The sequence below is a fragment of the Priapulus caudatus genome, unplaced genomic scaffold (assembly GCF_000485595.1).
Source record: "Priapulus caudatus unplaced genomic scaffold, Priapulus_caudatus-5.0.1 Scaffold343, whole genome shotgun sequence".
Lineage (NCBI taxonomy): Eukaryota > Metazoa > Priapulida > Priapulimorpha > Priapulimorphida > Priapulidae > Priapulus > Priapulus caudatus.
In genome coordinates, this window is record NW_014577404.1 from 9,962 (window position 1) to 28,326 (window position 18,365).

Genomic DNA, 18,365 nt, shown 5'->3' on the forward strand with positions numbered 1-18,365 from the left:
TCGCGTGGGGGAGTTTCACCTACCAGTAGCGAGATCATTCCTGGGAGTGTCAGCGAGGTGCTAATCTCTCCTTATTGCCGCCCGCACTACTGGCGCGTGTTCACCCATGCGCATCCCCCCTCTATCCCTCTCTCTTCAAACAGACGCGTCAAAATCACCCTCACTCACATTCTATCATTAGCGATACACCGCGGCGCTCGCCTCTGCTCCCGTCTGATAATTCACGAAGGACGCAGACGAGCACTACTATCAAGAGTAGATAATAACATTGTGTTATGTATTAACAATGTGTTATTATCTACTCTTGCTACTATCTATGCGGTTAATTTCTTGCTCTCGTGCATGGGAATCTAACCGGTAGTTTCAATATACTCACTCGTAGCATTTCCCGAACCAAGGTTTTTGAGAACATGCTCCGGCCAGAGCGTGGTGAATGAATCATACGTCAAGAAGCGCAAAACTACTAACGATTCCAAGACTTACGGTTCGGTAATAGCGAGTGGAGGAAAATTATGGAACTGCTAGCGCTTCAGAGACATAACTTGACCATGACGAGTCAGGGTGACACCACACTAATCGAGTGGCATCGCTAGCTAGTTTAGAATCGGTGCATCATCTTTCGCTGAGACGGACATAGGAAACTAAAACTGCGACTAAAATCGTGTGTTGCAGCGAGAGCAGCAGCAGCAGCAGCAGCAGCAGCAGCGAGGCAGTGCCATCAGCAGCATGGGTTCGATCATGTGCTGCGCTAGCAGTGAGGAGGATCACATCAAAGCAAATCTGCAGAGACCGAACGCCGAGTACGACTCGATAGCGACGTGGAACAACGAGACGGCCTGCAGCACGACGTTGGCGGTACCGGACAGTAGCACTCACAACAACAGCCACACACCGCGGTAAGCACAGAGCCACCGGGGGCCTAGGGCACCGCTGGCGCAATAATACACTGTGCAAGTGATTCAGCCTACTTTTCTTTGCTGGAGGCGGTATAGCTTACAACCAAGGCTTACCACACACTACTATATAGAAGGCCTTAGACCCCCTTCATACACAATACTATATATGTGGCCTTGGTGGGCCGCCAGCATACACTATACTACAATACTATATAGATGGCATTAGGCCACCGTCATATACAATACTATATATGTGGCCTTGGGCCCCCATCATAAACTATTCTGTTATTAGAATACTATATAGATGGCCTTAGGCCCCCGCCATACAAATACTATATATGTGGATTTGGGCCCCCATCATACACTATTATTACAATTCTATATAGGTGGCCTTAGGCCCCCGTTATACAAATACTATATATGTGGCCTTGGGCCCCATCATACACTATTTTATTATTACAATACTCTATAGGTGGCCGTAGGCCCCCGTCATACAAATACTATATATGTGGCCTTGGGCCCCCAGCATACATTATTATTACAATTCTATATAGGTGGCCTTAGGCCCCCGTCAAACAAATATAACGCCGGCAACGCTATAACGTGCTACTAATAACTTACCGAGCGCTGCACTGGCGCTTGTCTTGTTTTTTTCCTATTTAATGTTATATCTATGGCTATGGGTAATACAATCGGCATATACCATGGTAACTTGTTTCAGCATTACTAAAATACGTAAACAAAAAGAACTATTTTCGGTCGCGGAAGGGTTATTGTCGGGGTGAGCTGACGGGGGCTGGAGGCCACCGCCGGGGGACGAGATGGCCTAAAACTTGGATGTTATCAAGAGCTCATAATAGAATCTATCTCTCTATTATGAGCTCTTGATGTTACCACATTATGTGGATATCTGTCGCCAGCGCTGCGTATGTCAGCCAGTACACAATCTGGCTACGTTAGTGTGTTAGCGCATGTGCAATATCTCACCAGAGGAGTTATATTTTGTGATGAATATACATTTAAAATGGTTAGGGGCTATCTCCGCATAGATTTCCCTAATAAACTTTTATCAGTAGACTTCTGTTTATAATTAGGAGAGCGCCCTTCCCCTTGCCTCCCCTGTCCCTCGCTCAGCCTCCTTCTTCTACCGCCCCCAGCTATCTTCGCTGCCGCCTTTCCTCATTCTGCCATCCCCATTCCCCATCAGCAAGCTATATTATGAAGTTTTCCTCAGACGGCACTGCACGCCTAACACGGTGCGCGCGCCTGCGCAATATCTCCCGAGAGAAATCGAATTTTGCAAAGATTATGCATTTAAAATGAAGAAGAGGTATCCTAGCATAGGTTTATATGATAACATTTCAACAGTAGACATCATTTAAGAAATACGAGAAACACCTTGCATGTAAGGTCCCCGCTGCGCATACCAGCCATTACATAATCTGGCTACGTTAGTGTGTTAGCGCATGCGCAATATCTTACCAGAGGAGTTATATTTTGTGATGAATATGGACGTTTAAAATAGTTAGGGGGTATCTCAGCATAGATTTCCCTAATAAACATTTATCAGTAGACCTCTGTTTATAAATAGGAGAGCGCCCTAGCATGTAGAGTACAAAACACCTACTTTATGCCCTCGCGTCTTTCTCCTTGCCTGCCCGTTCTCCTTGCCTGCCCTGTCCGTCGTACAGCCTCCTTCTTCTTCTACCGCCCCCAGCTATCTTCGCTGCCGCCTTTCCTCAGTCTGCCATCCCCATTCCCTCTCAGCAAGCCATATTATGAAGTTTGCCTCAGACGGCACTGCACGCCTAACACGATGCGCGCGCATGCGCAATATCTCCCGAGAAAAATCGTATTTTGCAAAGATTATGCATTTAAAATGAAGAGGAGGTATCCTAGCATAGGTTTATATGATAATATTTCATCAGTAGACATTATTTAAGAAATAAGAGGAAGACCTGGAATGTAAGGTCCCCGTTGAGTATACCAGCCAGTACACAATCTGGCTACATTAGTTTGTTAGCGCATGCGCAATATCTCACTAGAGGAGTTATATTTTGTGATGAATATGCATTTAAAATGATTAGGGGGTATCTCCGCATAGATTTCCCTACATCCCATTCACCTACCTGTACGTGTCTGCAAGCATTACATGTAGCTTCTTCTCTACTCTCTATTCCGCTAATAACATTTACGAATCACTGTGAGAGCTATTTACGTAGAGAAGCCTGGGACAGGAAGCTGCATTAATAAGCTTGCATTGACATGCATATAGCTGCATTATACGCTTCATTCCATAGTTTCTTTTCAGGTAGCACCGCGGGGTCTTCGATTTGCTTAAAAGCTTATGCTTCGGTGTAAAGACATCAAAGCAAACGCAAAAAATATCACAGCTGCTTTTAGAAAAAATATCGGTTCTGATCAACGCTGCGTGATTACAAAAGAATCTAGCGAACGCATGTGAACACGAGTGAGAGCTATCGCAGCCACTCTCACGCCAAGTCTCGCGAGATCAGGCCCGAGATGAATCAGCTACGTAGAGGGCGAGATGAAAACATTCGCCGCTTGTAAATAAACGATACTACAAATTAATCTAGCTAGTATATTGGGGGCGACTGCCAACGCAATTATGTCTGTTTATCGTCGTTATCGTTACCCCATGGACGTATATAATAATTAATATATTATTACTATCTACGTCTATAATCGTCTATATCGACGCTCTAGACTGCTGTTCCATTGTTAATCATGACTCCCCGATTTCTAGACGCCTCTTCCGCTATAAATTGAAATCGCTTTTAGTTCGACCGTAGGAACGCATATCTATGAAAATCAGGTTATCCGTGTCAGGACTGTAACAGATTCGCGTCCCTGGCCGAAGCTCGCTTTCCAACACAACACAGGTGCCCCGGAAGGATTTGAAACGCCTGTCACGACGAGTACAGCAAGAGCCTAGAACACAAGTAAATTACATCACGGCTTAGTACAACGGGCACACACACTACCTCCCTCCTTCACTCACTCACTCATCGACTCACTCATTTACTCACTCACTCTCTCTCTCTCTCTCTCTCTCTCTCTCTCTCTATTGCCTGTCTTTCTCTGCATCAGTTGTTCTCATCTCGCCCACACATGAACGCACGCACACGCGCAAGTACACGCTCGCATTTGATCGCTCTCCGCACATCCGCGCACGCACGTATACATATATACAAACATACCTACTCATACACACGCTGACATACGTACGTACTCACTTTCAAATACTTGCCCGTATTCGCGCGCCACGCACACACACACACCACCCACATATTCATCGATACCAGGAGCAGATAATAGGGAATTTCCTATTATCTACTCCTGATCGATACACATAGTAACATATGTGCCCAATATACACGCCCAACCAAAGCCCCGTCCAGCTAACAGGCGACCGTGCCAATTACCCTCGCCAAAACTCAATAACAGTGAGCGCAAAATTAGTAACGGTCCGCACACGCACTGCCCACTCGTATCCATAGAAACGGGGTCCCGTATAGTAGTATAAGTGCTGCGCGCGCGCGTGCGCACGCACATACACTCACACACGCACGCACGGGTAGTAATGCCGCATAGAGTAATGCATGACGTGGACTGACGTCTTGGAGTCAGCTTGACGGTGACGTCAGCGTAACCGCACGTCAACCCTTGTTTCTCTGACGCGTGGCCGTGGCAGTGGTACGTACGTACGGCGGGCTGTGTGTAACCTGCGGTGATATCTGCGTCATTGTTGACGTCATCAGCGTACGGAAAACTCTTGACGCTACTACCCGACCGCCCCCGACAATGCTTATATTGCGGTGCAAGAGGGGTAGGGAAAAGGGCGAAAGAGGGAGAGACTGAGGGTGGGAGAGAGAAAGAAAGAGTGAAAAGGCGAAAGATAGAGAGAGAGAGTTGTGGGGCGAAATAGGGAGAGGGTGTTTGTGCGCGCGAGAGAAAGCGAAAGAGTGAGAGAGTGAAAGGGAGAGGTAGAGAGAAATAGGGAGAGAAAGTGTGTGAAGTGCGAGAGAGAAACACGCGCGCACGCATACGTACAGCGAGAGAAGGTAGAAGAGAGCGCGCGCGAGAGAATGAACACGCAAGAGAGTCAGAGAGACAGACAGAGAGACAGACAGCGAGAGAAAGAGAGATAGAAAGTGAGTGGGAGGTAAAGAGTAGGATAAGAGGAAATGATGCAAGGTGGACAGATGATGGATTTGCACGCGTCAGTGTGCAGGCGTCGCGTGCAAATAACGTTATGTGCGCCGGTTCCGCCCCTCTAGAGCCATAGATTGTGCGTTATAGAGTTATCGTCTCCTGGGACGTGGTGAAGAAACCATCCACCACTCAGGGATGTAGCCACTAGTCTCTATACATACGGGTACATGGAGATCAAATAACCATCAAGTTCCTCTAGCTTCTTTCGGTATAAGAGGGATGTTTTGGCATGCATGTTTCACGAGCAAGGCAATGAACTTTATATACGATACATGAAAGTCAAGCGAATCTCTCTCTCTCTCCTCTCTAGAGAAGGGCAGTGGGAAAACGGAAGGGGATGAAGTAAGAGTTTTGCACACTGCAGGCTCGGGCGCTCTCTTATTTATAAACACAGGTCTACATATAAAAATATATTTCAGAAAGCTATGCTGAGATACCCCCTAACCATAATAAATGCATATTTATCAGAAAATATAGCTCCTGTGGTGAGATATTGCGCATGCACTAACACTCTAACGTTACCAGATTGTGTACTGATTGGCATATGCAGCGGACACCGTACATGCAAGGTATTCGTTCTATTTCTTAAGTGAGGTCTACGCGTGGTATGTTATCATATAAATCTATGCTGGGATACCTGCTCTTCATTTTAAATGCATAATTTTTGCAAAATATTCTTCTTCTCATGATATTGCGCATGCGCGAGCACCGTTTCAGGCGCTCAGAACGGACTGAAGCAAACTGCATAAGATAGTTGGTTGAGTGATAGAAGGGTGGGAGACTGAGGACAGACGGCAGGGAAGATAGCTGAGGGCGGTAGAAGATTAAGGAGTCTAATCGAGGGGCAAGAAAGGCAGTGAAAAAACGGGAGGGGATGAAGTAAGAGTTTTGCACCCTGCAGGCTAGGGCGCTTTCCTAATTATAAACACAGGTCTACATATAAAAATATATTTTAGAAATCTATGCTGAGATACCCTATAACCATAATAAATGCATGTTCATCAGAAAATATAGGTCCTGTGGTGAGATATTGCGCATGCACTCTAACGTAGCCAGATTGTGTACTGATTGGCATATGCAGCGGACACCTTACATGCAAGGTATTCGTTCTATTTCTTAAGTGAGGTCTACGGATGGGATGTTATCATATAAATCTATGCGGGGATACCTGCTCTTGTTTGAACATGTTATGTTCAATAACTGAGTCCGTCACTCACTATATTTTGCGGTTTCTGTGGTCATTTCCCAGTGGCCACGCATGCCTACAAATGTATGACGATTGTTTCATAATTGTTGACATCGCGTCCTACATGTGAACAATGTAAAGGTTCTGTTGTGCAAACTAAATTCGGATGGCTTTGTGTGTGAAATTGCTATCTACGGTCTATGAAACATAGTAAAGCACGAGGTGACGATATTCACACAAATGCTAACTACGGTTCTGCAGTGCTCTATGTCCTGTCAGTAGCCCATGAAAGAGCGCTGGCTGACTGGCGACGCCCCCCCCCCCCACACACACGCGCGCGCGCACACACGCACGTACGCACTTATGCAAAACACATGTTATACGGCCGCGAATTTAAGCTCGAGCTCGAACATTTAAAGTTGAGACTGCGTCACATTTTTTATTGGATGGATTTGTCAGTAGCGCCGATTTGCATTGATTAGCGAAGGTTGTCGGGGACAGCGTATACGAGAGCCATACATCGGCACCGAGACTCGCCCAAATCTCCCGTCTCTATTCCTCTTCGCCAGCCACTCACGATGTTTAACTGCCGCTTGTAGTGCGTCCGTGCTAATCCTATTTCGCGTCATCCGTCATATTTAATATAAGATTAAAATGGCATTTTAAACCTCGTTCACGCGCTGTTCGGCTCGTTCGTACATGTTCACGTGCCAGTGTTCCTGTTAGTAGCGTGCATCTATTCAGCTCCTGCTTCATTGAACAGTGTCACATAGTCGTAAAGTGTTTACTTTTCTACAAGCCGTTGACTGATTATAATTAACAAGCGCTTTTCACGTCACATAACAATTAAAATTTAACTAAATCACTGACGTCATGGAAACGATATTTGAAATAAACAACGTCAAGTATTTGCATGTTGGTAGGCGGCGAATGACAGGTGGCGTGCCAAACAGAACAAGTGACGCGCAAATAGACCAGGTGGCGCGAAAACAGGACAAGTGGCGCCGTCTCACTAAACGCAATGGGAAATATCACATGCACACGCGCTAAACCTGCTTGGGCGAAATTCGCATTAGACGAGCGAACAATAAAGAATCTAAACACCGCTGGCCTCCTTCTCTTAACTAATTATCACGGGTCCTCGTTCCAGAATTTACATCTGCTGCACGCGAAAGAAGCGATGAGATGTAATAGGATGACGTCACGATTGCGTGACATTCCGCACCGCCCCTGCTTCCCGCCCTGCCTCTATTAACTAACTAATCAGATATGTTACTGGCATGATGCGATGCCCCCGAACGCAATGCACGCATATAATGGCGGGAATTTGCTTGTGACAGGAGCGCCGTGGTCGTAGTCGTGTCCGAGCCGAGCAGTGATGAGTCGACGCAGGCAAACGGCGACGTAAAGATGAACTCTGGCGCCGCTGCCGCAGCCACGGCGCCGCTGGCCAGCCCAGACTCTGCCAACAGTTTAAAGTCCGTGGAGGACTCAGGCAGGTGGGTAAGCACGTGAAAATGACAGAGGGAGGGGCGAAAGCGAGAGCAGCAGAGTGTGTGAGTGACAAGGAGAATGGATGTATGCGCGCGCGCGTACCAAGCTACACCTACCACACCCCGCCACACACCTACCACACCCTGTCACACACCTACCACCCCACCTCACCCCACCCCAAGCTACACCTACCACATCCCGCCACACACCTACCACACCCCGCTACACACTTACCACACCCCGCCACACACTCACCACACCTACCCCACCTCACCCCACCCCAAGTTACACCTATACCACACCCCGCCACACACCTACCACACTTACCCCACTTCACCCCACTCAAAGCTACAGCTACCACACCCTACTATATCCCTTCAGCTTCAACTTTTAATATATACCGACAAATACCGACCCCATTATAAAGCTACCACCCTTCATTCACCCTTTTGGTGTGAGGGTAAACGGTGGTAACGGTGCTGCGTCAGGCGTCTCGACCCGACACCCCGTACACACTGTCTGTGCACCGCAACAAAAGTTGAAGCTGTTGCGTCAGTCTGTATACTGACGCATCCGCAACACAACGGGCCGCGAGTCAGCAGACAAGATACATTTACCGACGCGACAGAATCGCAATCTCCGGCTTCACGCGGTGGCGGCACCGCGGATCGCCCCGTTAATGAGACATCGCGTATCGGCTTGCACGCGTGGCGACGTGGCGGCGTGCGGAGGTGATGCTGCTGCGATATGATACCGCGATATGTGGCGGAGGTTAAACGAATTTGTCATAGATCACACATGCGACTGAGAAAAGTATACGAATGTGAACGACGGAGGCGGGAAGGCAGTAATATATATATATATATATATATAGAGAGAGAGAGAGAGAGAGAGAGGAGAGAGAGAGAGAGAGAGAGAGAGAGAGAGAGAGAGAGAGAGAGAAAGAGAGAATGATAACGAAAGAGTGCGCACGAGAGAGAAAGAGAGAGAAAGAGAAACAGCGTGTGTGAACGAGCGATCGGAGAATGAAAGGGAGATAAGGAACGGGAAAGAAAGAACGTGCAGACGAGTTATATAGCAGTCAAAGGGATTTAAAAGCACTAGGGGAGTTAACACGGAAAAGAAATGGGAGTGCGGCTCACGAGCAACATAATACAAGGTGGATAATGAAATCAGACGCTGTATAACTGGATCTCATGAAACTTGCGTTTTTTCACGTGCTACTTTAAATGCATACTAGGCCCATTGATTATGCAATGTTGACAAATGCTAGAGTAACTCGCACCTTGTGTAGTTAATAAGTACATAACCTTATAGCCAAACGCGTATTAGTTTGTCCAATATCACTGCTGGTTACATTACAAGCAAGACTTGAAATCGATTGTTGATATTCGTGCCGTAAATGTCATCCAGGAGTCAATCGATGACGTAAACATTTGTGCGGCCTGTATGTTTTGGACGCCATGCAGATGAAATGGAGGTGTCAGCGGTGTAACCACGGCCACGGACTAAACATGGAAATGGTGTAAAACACAAGTACTAATCACGGACGCACATGGACAGCCCTGACAAAAAGTTCCTTATCACGAGCGTCCGTGTTTACGAAATCACTGATGATAGCATTGCGTACGGCCGAGCATGCGTGCGAAAATGTCCGGTGCACTATAAATCTGCATCACACCCGCTTCGCCGGCAGCGGTTTGAAACTGTAAACAACTAATTTCTTGGACTGCGGATTTCAATTAGACATTTATTAGCAACCAGCAGTGATATTGGACAAACTAATACGCTTTTGGATGTAAGGTTATGTAATTATTAACTACACAAGGTGCCAGTTACTCTAGCATTCGTCAACATTGCATAATCAATGGGCCTAGTATGCCTTTAAGTCGAGATGAAAACGGAAATGTGCGTGTGAAAGTCTTGCTCTCATACAGCTGTCGTACGGGATGACGGTTTAATGTCGACTGAACACGAAAGCGCAGTCTTCTATCTAAACCTCAGTCTGAAAAGCCGAATTCCTACGGTTCCTACGGTTTCCTTCTAGCGTTATAGCAGGGTAGTTTCCTTCACATATATCAGATCGTGTATTGTGTTGAATATTTTCGACTGTTAGTTTCCCTGTGATATACGCCGTTACGCTGAATCTAGGTTTTTAACGCACGTATTTTAACGAATGGCGCAAGTATTTTGTGAATAAATCTACGTTTGGTTGCAATTTCAGAGAGTATGCCAAACCCTCAGATAACTGTGACAGATTGCCATCTATCGAGCAGTCCCCACAGAAGAAGGTTGGAGGAAACCAATCGACCGCAGGGCGCACCGAGTGCAAAAGCAGGTAGAACACGAACGCAGCACACACACACACACAATCATGTGCGTGCTCTCTCTCTTCTTCTTCTTTATATCTCGCGTTCTTCCCCACTTGTTCTCGCTCACTCGCGCTCTTTCCATCGCTCTATCTTTCATAGATGTTGCTCTTGAACGTGATTGCGCTTACGCCTTTGCGTATGCCTTTGGGATTTGTTGATTTGTGATTACATTGCGAGTAATTATGTGGGGTTTTCAGTAATTGTGTGAGCACGCCTTTCTGGGTACGAATCAAGACCTCATATCTTCTTTTCCTCTCAATCTCTCCATCACTGTACCTCTCTCGTACTGTGTGTTCTCTGTCGCGCACATTACCCGTTTCATTGACTCTTCCCGCGCTCCCGCTCTTTTTCTTTGCCTTTATTAAAGCTCTGTACTGTTTGTGCCTTCTCTTTCTTTCGCACACACAAACGCGCACGCATGCCCGCATGCACCCATCCACCCATCAATCGATCCATTAATCTATCCCTTCATCCATCCATCATCCAGCCATCCATCCATCCATCCATCCATCCATCCATCCATCCATCCATCCATCCATCCATCCATCCATCCATCCATCCATCCATCCATCCATCCATCCAACGGGCTAGAAGCAACGATCTATCTCTGGACTGCTGGACACATACACCGCTACTAATAGCCAACCGGGGTGCAACCGCACACCGTTAGTTTTCACGGGATTTATTTTCGCATCCGCTTTGCACGCTTCATACTTTATTGTAGTAACCCGTTCTTTCTCTCCCCTTCATTATGCTACCCACTCCGTAAAACGGCCACAGACATCTTCACAGGCTACCAGTAACTACCAGCAGTACACACCAGACAGCCACCACACCGTGCCAGACGACCCAGCATCACATGGATGGAACCAACGCAGCCACCATCCTCCCCGCTGGCCCGCAGGAAGACACCCACCAACGGGGGCAGCTAGAGGAAGGAGGGAGGCAGCGTCCGCTACCTCACCGGCCGGCCCCCATCCCCAACGCCTCGCCTAATTTATGGCGGCACAGCGGAACAGCTCTGCTACAGCAGCTGGAGTTGTTTCCTGCAGGATTGCCTTAAATTCCGGAAGCATAATCCCGGGTCCACTGTGGTCCACCTCAAGGACACCACGGTCACGCCGAGGGTGCCTGTGGAGGAGGCGCCATTTCCGGGAGTCGCTTTCGAGGAGCAATAGAGCCGCCAGCAGCCACCAGGACGCCAAGACACCAGGACACCAGGACGACAGGACGACCTGATTCGTCCCCGACCAGTCGGCTCGTCATCAACGCCGTCGGCCTCAACATCACTTTAATCCGAACTACTATTCTACTCTCTTCTTTCTCCTTCCATTACTCTTTTATTACAAATTCTTCTTCGTTACTTTCCCTTTCGGCACTGCGTTTCTTTTTTCTTCTACTCTTCTACCTACTCTTTCCCAGCCCTTCTTTCCATAAACACGTATCAGCGCCCAGAATCATGACTTCCTGCTTTTGCCTATTTGTTTACTTATCTAGTGCCTATTTATTACCTATTTATTACCTATGTATTGCCTATTTATTTCCTATGTCTATGTATTGTGTTTGCACTGCCGTATTTTCTCGTCCTTTAATCCGTATTTATTACGTATACGTTATACATTATTCATAACAGTTTAAGTTACTGCTTATACGTTTGAAATTTTTATTGCTGTTGCCATAAATTTTGCTTTCACGTGCGCTTCAATTTTGTTTTGCAAGCCGCTACATTTCGCGCTAAGTTTTCCTGTAATTCTGCTTTGCATGCTATTGTTATTACTGCACTTCATTATTATGCTTCCTTACTTTTCGCATTTTGATTGTCATCTTGTTTACAAATTTTGCTGTTCTAAATCCTAATGCATTTCCTGCCTTCCGGTAATCACTGCTAACGGCTATACCTACCTACCAACTAATCTTCTACCTACCTATGCTACCTCTTCATTAATCACATTTCTAAATTCACATCAAACTTGACTAAAGTAATAGGATATTCTACCATTTCGGCAAATGACATTACCGTTGCTCTTCTTCCGTTACCAGAGCTGCAGTGACGATGGGTCATTCCCCGGCGTAGAGGAAAATGTAGCAACGCTGATGTCATTCCGCGACAGCATTTAGTACCGCTCATAGGGTCTATGTCCCCCAGGATACTGCCGGAACGTACCCTGGGTACGGTCCGGTATACCGGAACGTACCCTGGTCACTATTTGATATGGTTAGGGTTAGGATTAGGGTTAGGGTTAGGGTTAGGGTTAGGATTAGGGTTAGGGTTAGGGTTAGGATTAGGGTTAGGGTTAGGGTTCGGGTTAGGGAGTAGGCGTAGGCAACTCCCTAGACTCGTTAGTGGAGTAGACGAGGTACGGTTCGGCATATTAGATAGTACCAGGGTACGTTCCGGCAGTACCCCGGGGGACATAGACCCTCTCAGCTTTAGTACCAGCTCAGACACATGCTAATTTTACACCATAACAGCGGGCTAGAAGCAACGATCTATCTCTGGACTGCTGGACACATACACCGCTACTAATAGCCAACCGGGGTGCAACCGCACACCGTTAGTTTTCACGCTGAACAACACCACACACATTACACATCTACGGCTATCTATATCGCCTCTATTCTTAACTTGCCGAGGGGGCGCAGCACATCTCCAACCCCGACTCGCCAATGGCCTTTCATTCCGTCATCACATTAGAACTGTCCATAGGCGCTAATAAGGGGACTTCCTTGTAGCCACCAGGGACTGGGAGAAGCATATTTGGTAGTGGTATCGCGACTCATCTTGCAATCGGGGGTATAAAAGAGCCCGCACGAGAGACACGGGGCTCTCGTTCTCACCCTCGTCTGTTGCTAAATTAACTGTGTAGTGCGCAACCTTATTTTACACTGTGTGATTGTACGTTCTTTTAGTGAGTAAATAATATACGGTGAAGCGGCAGTTGTGAACTACATCCCTCTATTCTAATTTTATTCCTGTTTTTACACACAATTACACTACAATTGTGCATCCATTTCACGGCGCACATAGCACAAAGCTATAGCGCACAGTTGTCTGGCAGCAAAAATTATCCAGCGACTACAATATATATATATATATATAGGCTCTCGATGAACTGCAGAAAAATATTTAATTGGGCATCAATTGAAATAAAAATTACGTAATCGAAGCCCATCCCGTCCATATTTCGCTGCGTTAGACGGATCGTCAAAATAATATACGTGGGTACGGTACACCCACTCACTGACGTTCGCACGCACACACGCCCGCGCGCACACACTGACGCGCGTGCACGCGCACATGCGCGCTCATAATACCGACTTATTTCCTTTTGTATGTCTGGGGCGAATCAATTACCGTCGACAAAAACACGGCAACATCAGGCTGCGTGGCGATCCTTCTAAATAGTACGCACGCACGCACCATACAGCGAGACCTGCATGAGCTAATGATACACAGCGCATCTTCGCACGTCTTCGGCCACTACGATCTACGCGTGGACTGAGCCTCACGTATCGACACGATTCTCACTTCGAGCTTTAATTGTTTAACCAATAGTGCGTTCTTTGTCTCGCAGTAATACTGCTAGGATATCAGCGATTCGCGCAGATAAAAAAAACAACGCAATAAGTAAAGATGAGTAGCAGCGATGGGACGAGACGAAAACAACGCTGCACAATAAGCAATATAATTGCCATAACCCGATTATTATTATTAATATTATTATTATTATTATTATTATTATTGTTATTATTTCAGGAATGTCGACGAGCCGGATGTCCGCTCCGATGATGTGAACGCCGCGCGGTCACGTGGTATCGTTGCCAGGGATGACACACTGACCAGCGTCACTGGCCAGATGACGTTCCAGAGCTCATTCGGCGATGACGCGGCGACGCTGTGCGACGAGGCAGACGCAGATAATGACGCTGACGTGTCCCTCCGCGCCGACAACTTCGAGTTGACGATTACGGACGATGTTGACGCAACGATGGCGACCGACGACGATGACGATGCCGACTCCGGGATGAACTTCACCGTGAGCAAGAACTACGCGCAGCAGGGCGAGGACGATGGCGATGACGATGAGCGTCGGCTGGACGATATCAGCGACTACTCGCCGACGTACCCGACGTTCGGCAACCAGACCGAGTACATGCCTGGCTTCCACAGCTACTGCTACGCGCATGCCTACCACGACCGCGCCGCGTCGCCCCACCTCGCCGTTGAGTGGCGCCACCAGGCCCAGTCGGATACGCAGCTGGCACGGCGGTGTCGGGACGGCGAGAGAGAGGAGGCGGGAGCGGGGGGTCGGCACATGCACCGCACGCGGGAGGTCGAGAGATTGCCGGCATTACCCGACGACATCTCGCCGTACGAGGCCGAGGAAGGGGAAAGGTCGATAGCAGCGGCTGTCGCCGCCGACGCAGCGAGGGCGTGCCAGCGCGCCTCGGAATCCTGAACTGTGATAGTGCGTGTCGGCCATGTTGATATTGCGTCAGAGAAGTCGATACCGCGTCGGAAACGTTAATATTGCGTCGGAGACGTCGGCATTTCCCCTCGGCACATTTAGTACTGCGTCGGGCGTATAAGTACTGCGTTTGAAACGTTTGTGCTGCGTCGGCAATTTTAGTACTGCATCAGCAATGTTTATTCTACGTCAGAAATACAGGTACTGCGACAGCTGTATAACGAGATTGCGCCGGCAGATGGCACGTTTACGTTCATATCGGTACTGCGACAGCCATATTTGTACCACATCACGATGTTTGACACTCAATTGTTTGAGGTTTAGTAAGCATAGAGGTTGGTGGGCATTTGCCGAGAACACGAAACTCAACAATGCTCTCGTCCTTGCCACAGGAAGACACCAGAGTGTGCATACCCATGAGTGTGGCGTTGTTATCGCCAGATGGCGATACATGTATTTAGTGGACGAATATTGGAGCCGGTCAGCTGATTTTGCGTGGATTTTACGATGTCAGAATGGAGAGCTGCGAACAGCTTGGAGCAAATGAGGCAGAGGAATGTATATAAAGTGTTTACCCACAGTGATATAACGCTTTAAGGCGATGGAATGTAATATAAATCGGAATGGCATACATTTTATCTGTTTATGTCAGAAAACGTGACAGTCGGTTGTTATAGGGTTGTGTCATAAAACCGAGTTAATCAAATGTTTAACGTTGCGTAACTTTTACGGCGCTACACGAAACACGCATCTAGGTAAACGATTGTCGTTAAGGGAGTAAGAATTAAACTGGATCTGGAATAGACTTCTTCGTCGAAATTGTAATGGCTGCATGCCTATGCCTGCTTGCCTGCCTCGCTAATTCGACATTATTTTATAAGATTCGTGGCAAGCTAGTTTTGAAAAGATAATAAACGGTTTGATGAGTTTTAAAGATTACAAACAATTTCGGGATTTCAACTGAGTTTAACACGCGCATGCGCAGTCGCGGTCCGTGTTTGCGTTCCGTTCCAATAACAGTGTTTGCACGCTGAATAAATGCGCTCTTGCGTGAATCACACCGGGATGTTACTCAGTTGAGTTAACTTAGCATAGTTACCCAGTGTCCATGTCAACGGTCAGTAACCGTGGGCAGAGCGTGACACACCGTCACAGCGAGGTATAGCTGTTGGCACAGTGTGTGAGATCCACGGTGGTCTTCTGCTCCGACCCCATAAAAATTAACCCACTACAAGTTCAACCGTATAACAGTTTGTTAGTCCCGGGGTTTCTCATTCTATTGCTATATTCCATCTTATCAGTATTCTAACATTCGATGCGATTTGTTGTCTGATTTCAATCCCATATGAGTCCGATGATCTAGAAAACATTAGCAACGCCAGAGTAGTTGTCCGTCGTAACTCCTGGTGTGGTACACTTAAGATTCGGCGAGAACTAATTAAATTTCGACACTTCGGGCCAGTACATGGTCTTAATAGGTGTACATCACGCATTTGTTACGCTCACGGGCATATATATATGTATATATATATATATATATATATATATATACGGGCGGGCGCGCGCGTGTGTGTATGCGCGAAATAATCGCAAAACTACTTCTTATACTTATAGTCCACACGCACAGAAAAAAAGTTATTCAATATCTCTCACTCGTTAAAATCGTCCTATTTAAATTGTCCCTCCGTCTGTTCGCTCCTCAACTGCTATCGTGAGTTAACCCTTATCACCTTTAAATACGCCATTTGATTATTGATATACACGAGTGTAATTCCCTTACAAGTATTACTTTAATTATTGCTAGCAAGTACGTGTAAGCGTATAACAGTAATATAATACGTTATTCTTGTACTCGTGAGCAATAATTTACCTATTGCTATCGCTGCATGAGAAGCAAAATATTCAACTATACTAAAAAAAAATAATACCCAACGAAGATAGCGCTTTCTACGGTTAGTGTAACGCGATCTCGTCATGTTTTAGAGCATGGCCGTTAGAATCGCCGCCCTAGTTATAGTGTTACGGCCACGCGATGTGCCTGCCGCTGGCGGTGCCGTTTGATCTTTCGTTTGCTCGCACGACACCGCTATAGTTAGCTATAGAAGCGGCAGTGCTCTGGCGCATGCGACAGTTCATGAGGCCGCCATGGCACCTGCATTTTCACAATAGATTTACGCGTTACATAGCGCACTGACTTCCTCGTAAGAACCTTCGCTTCTTTTAGCGGGTGAACCTATAGTTACGTCACGATGACCGCGAGGTGACGCTAGAGAGAACTTGAGGCGACAGTGCTGCCATTATCGACATTTCGAAGGAATGGCGCCATTTTTTCGTGGGTGATAAAAATTTCCATCGTTGCCTTGGGTAGGGTTTTTCGGATAGCCATACGGTGTGACATTCACAATGTCATCCGAATTAGATAATCGCGAGTTGCCGTACAAACCTCTATTGACGTAATCATTGCGAAGCGCCGTCATAGAATGCGCGTATTCATAGATCATTATGACCTGCAGCCCTAGCGCGTCGCCTTATAACACAGTCATCGTCGTCATCAGCAGTACCACCTATAGGCTACTGTAAACACGTGCCCGTACACGGAAGATTCTAATACGAACCATAGCTAATTATTGAATCCGCCTAATTACCGTGTCGATCGGTGACGGACTCCGCGCTGTCATGCCGAGTCTGCGATGATGGCGGTGTCCATATTCGTAACGGCGCACGCGCGCGGTAGTCCTGATGACGTCATGCCCCACACATGTCAGATGTGGGTCAGTCGGTGTTTAAATAACGTCAGCTTGCACGTACCAGTCGATTTCTTAAACACCCAAAAATACTGTGATATATGAGAGTAATATATATATATATCATCATTATGTATATATATATATACATATGTATACGTCGCCAACACGTTATTATGTATATATGTAATTTTCTAAAGTCGGTGTTTAAATAACGTCAGCTTGCACGTACTAGTCGATTTCTTAAACACCCAAAAATACTGTGATATATGAGAGTTATATATATATATCATCATTATGTATATTTATTGAGTGGTATATGCCTGAAATGTCGCCGATGAAAATCATTTAACATATTTTCTAATATCGGTTTTTGTATCACTTCCCAAATTTCACCCGCACCGCCGTATGACGAGTAATCATGGTAGTGTTTTCCGGCTAAAGAGCTTTGATTCGCGCAATCATATACCAGCGATTCTCGTGATGAATTACTTAGTCTGCCTGGCTCCTGCTTGTTTCATTAGTTCAGACATAATGATTTTCGTCCGCCCAGTCGGCGACGCACGCTCTGCCCGAGCGGTGCAGAGTGAATGTGACAATCGATACATGGAGCCTTGCAGTCGGACGTACGGCGCCGCTTGACTCGCCGTGCGAAGCCAACTCTCAACTGTCTGATCGGCATAGGCGCCTATACCTGGCGCGACAGCCCAGCCTCTACAACATCAGAGAGAGGGAGAGAGAGAGAGAGAGAGAGAGAGAGAGAGAGAGAGAGAGAGAGAGAGAGAGAGAGAGAGAGAGAGAGAGAGAGAGAGAGAGAGAGAGAGAGAGAGAGAGAGAGAGAGAGAGAGAGAGAGAGAGAGAGAGAGAGAGAGAGAGAGAGAGAGAGAGAGAGAGAGAGAGAGAGAGAGAGACAGAGAGACAGAGAAGAGAGAGAGAGAGAGAGAGAGAGAGAGAGAGAGAGAGAGAGA

General features: G+C 46.9%; 1 protein-coding gene across 2 annotated transcripts; it reads left to right on the forward strand.

The window, feature by feature from the left end:
* The first annotated feature begins 313 nt into the window (after positions 1–313).
* Positions 314–15,724, forward strand: LOC106809303. 2 transcript variants are annotated; one of them, XM_014812343.1, is made up of 4 exons: positions 314–896; positions 7,659–7,817; positions 10,037–10,150; positions 13,942–15,724. In XM_014812343.1, exons 1-4 carry the CDS (start codon positions 727–729, stop codon positions 14,642–14,644), a joined length of 1,146 nt encoding a protein of 381 aa, XP_014667829.1. In that variant the 5' UTR covers positions 314–726; the 3' UTR covers positions 14,645–15,724. The 2 variants fall into 2 exon arrangements, with proteins under 2 accessions (XP_014667829.1, XP_014667830.1); XM_014812344.1 differs by lacking the exon at positions 7,659–7,817.
* Positions 15,725–18,365: the final 2,641 nt, after the last annotated feature.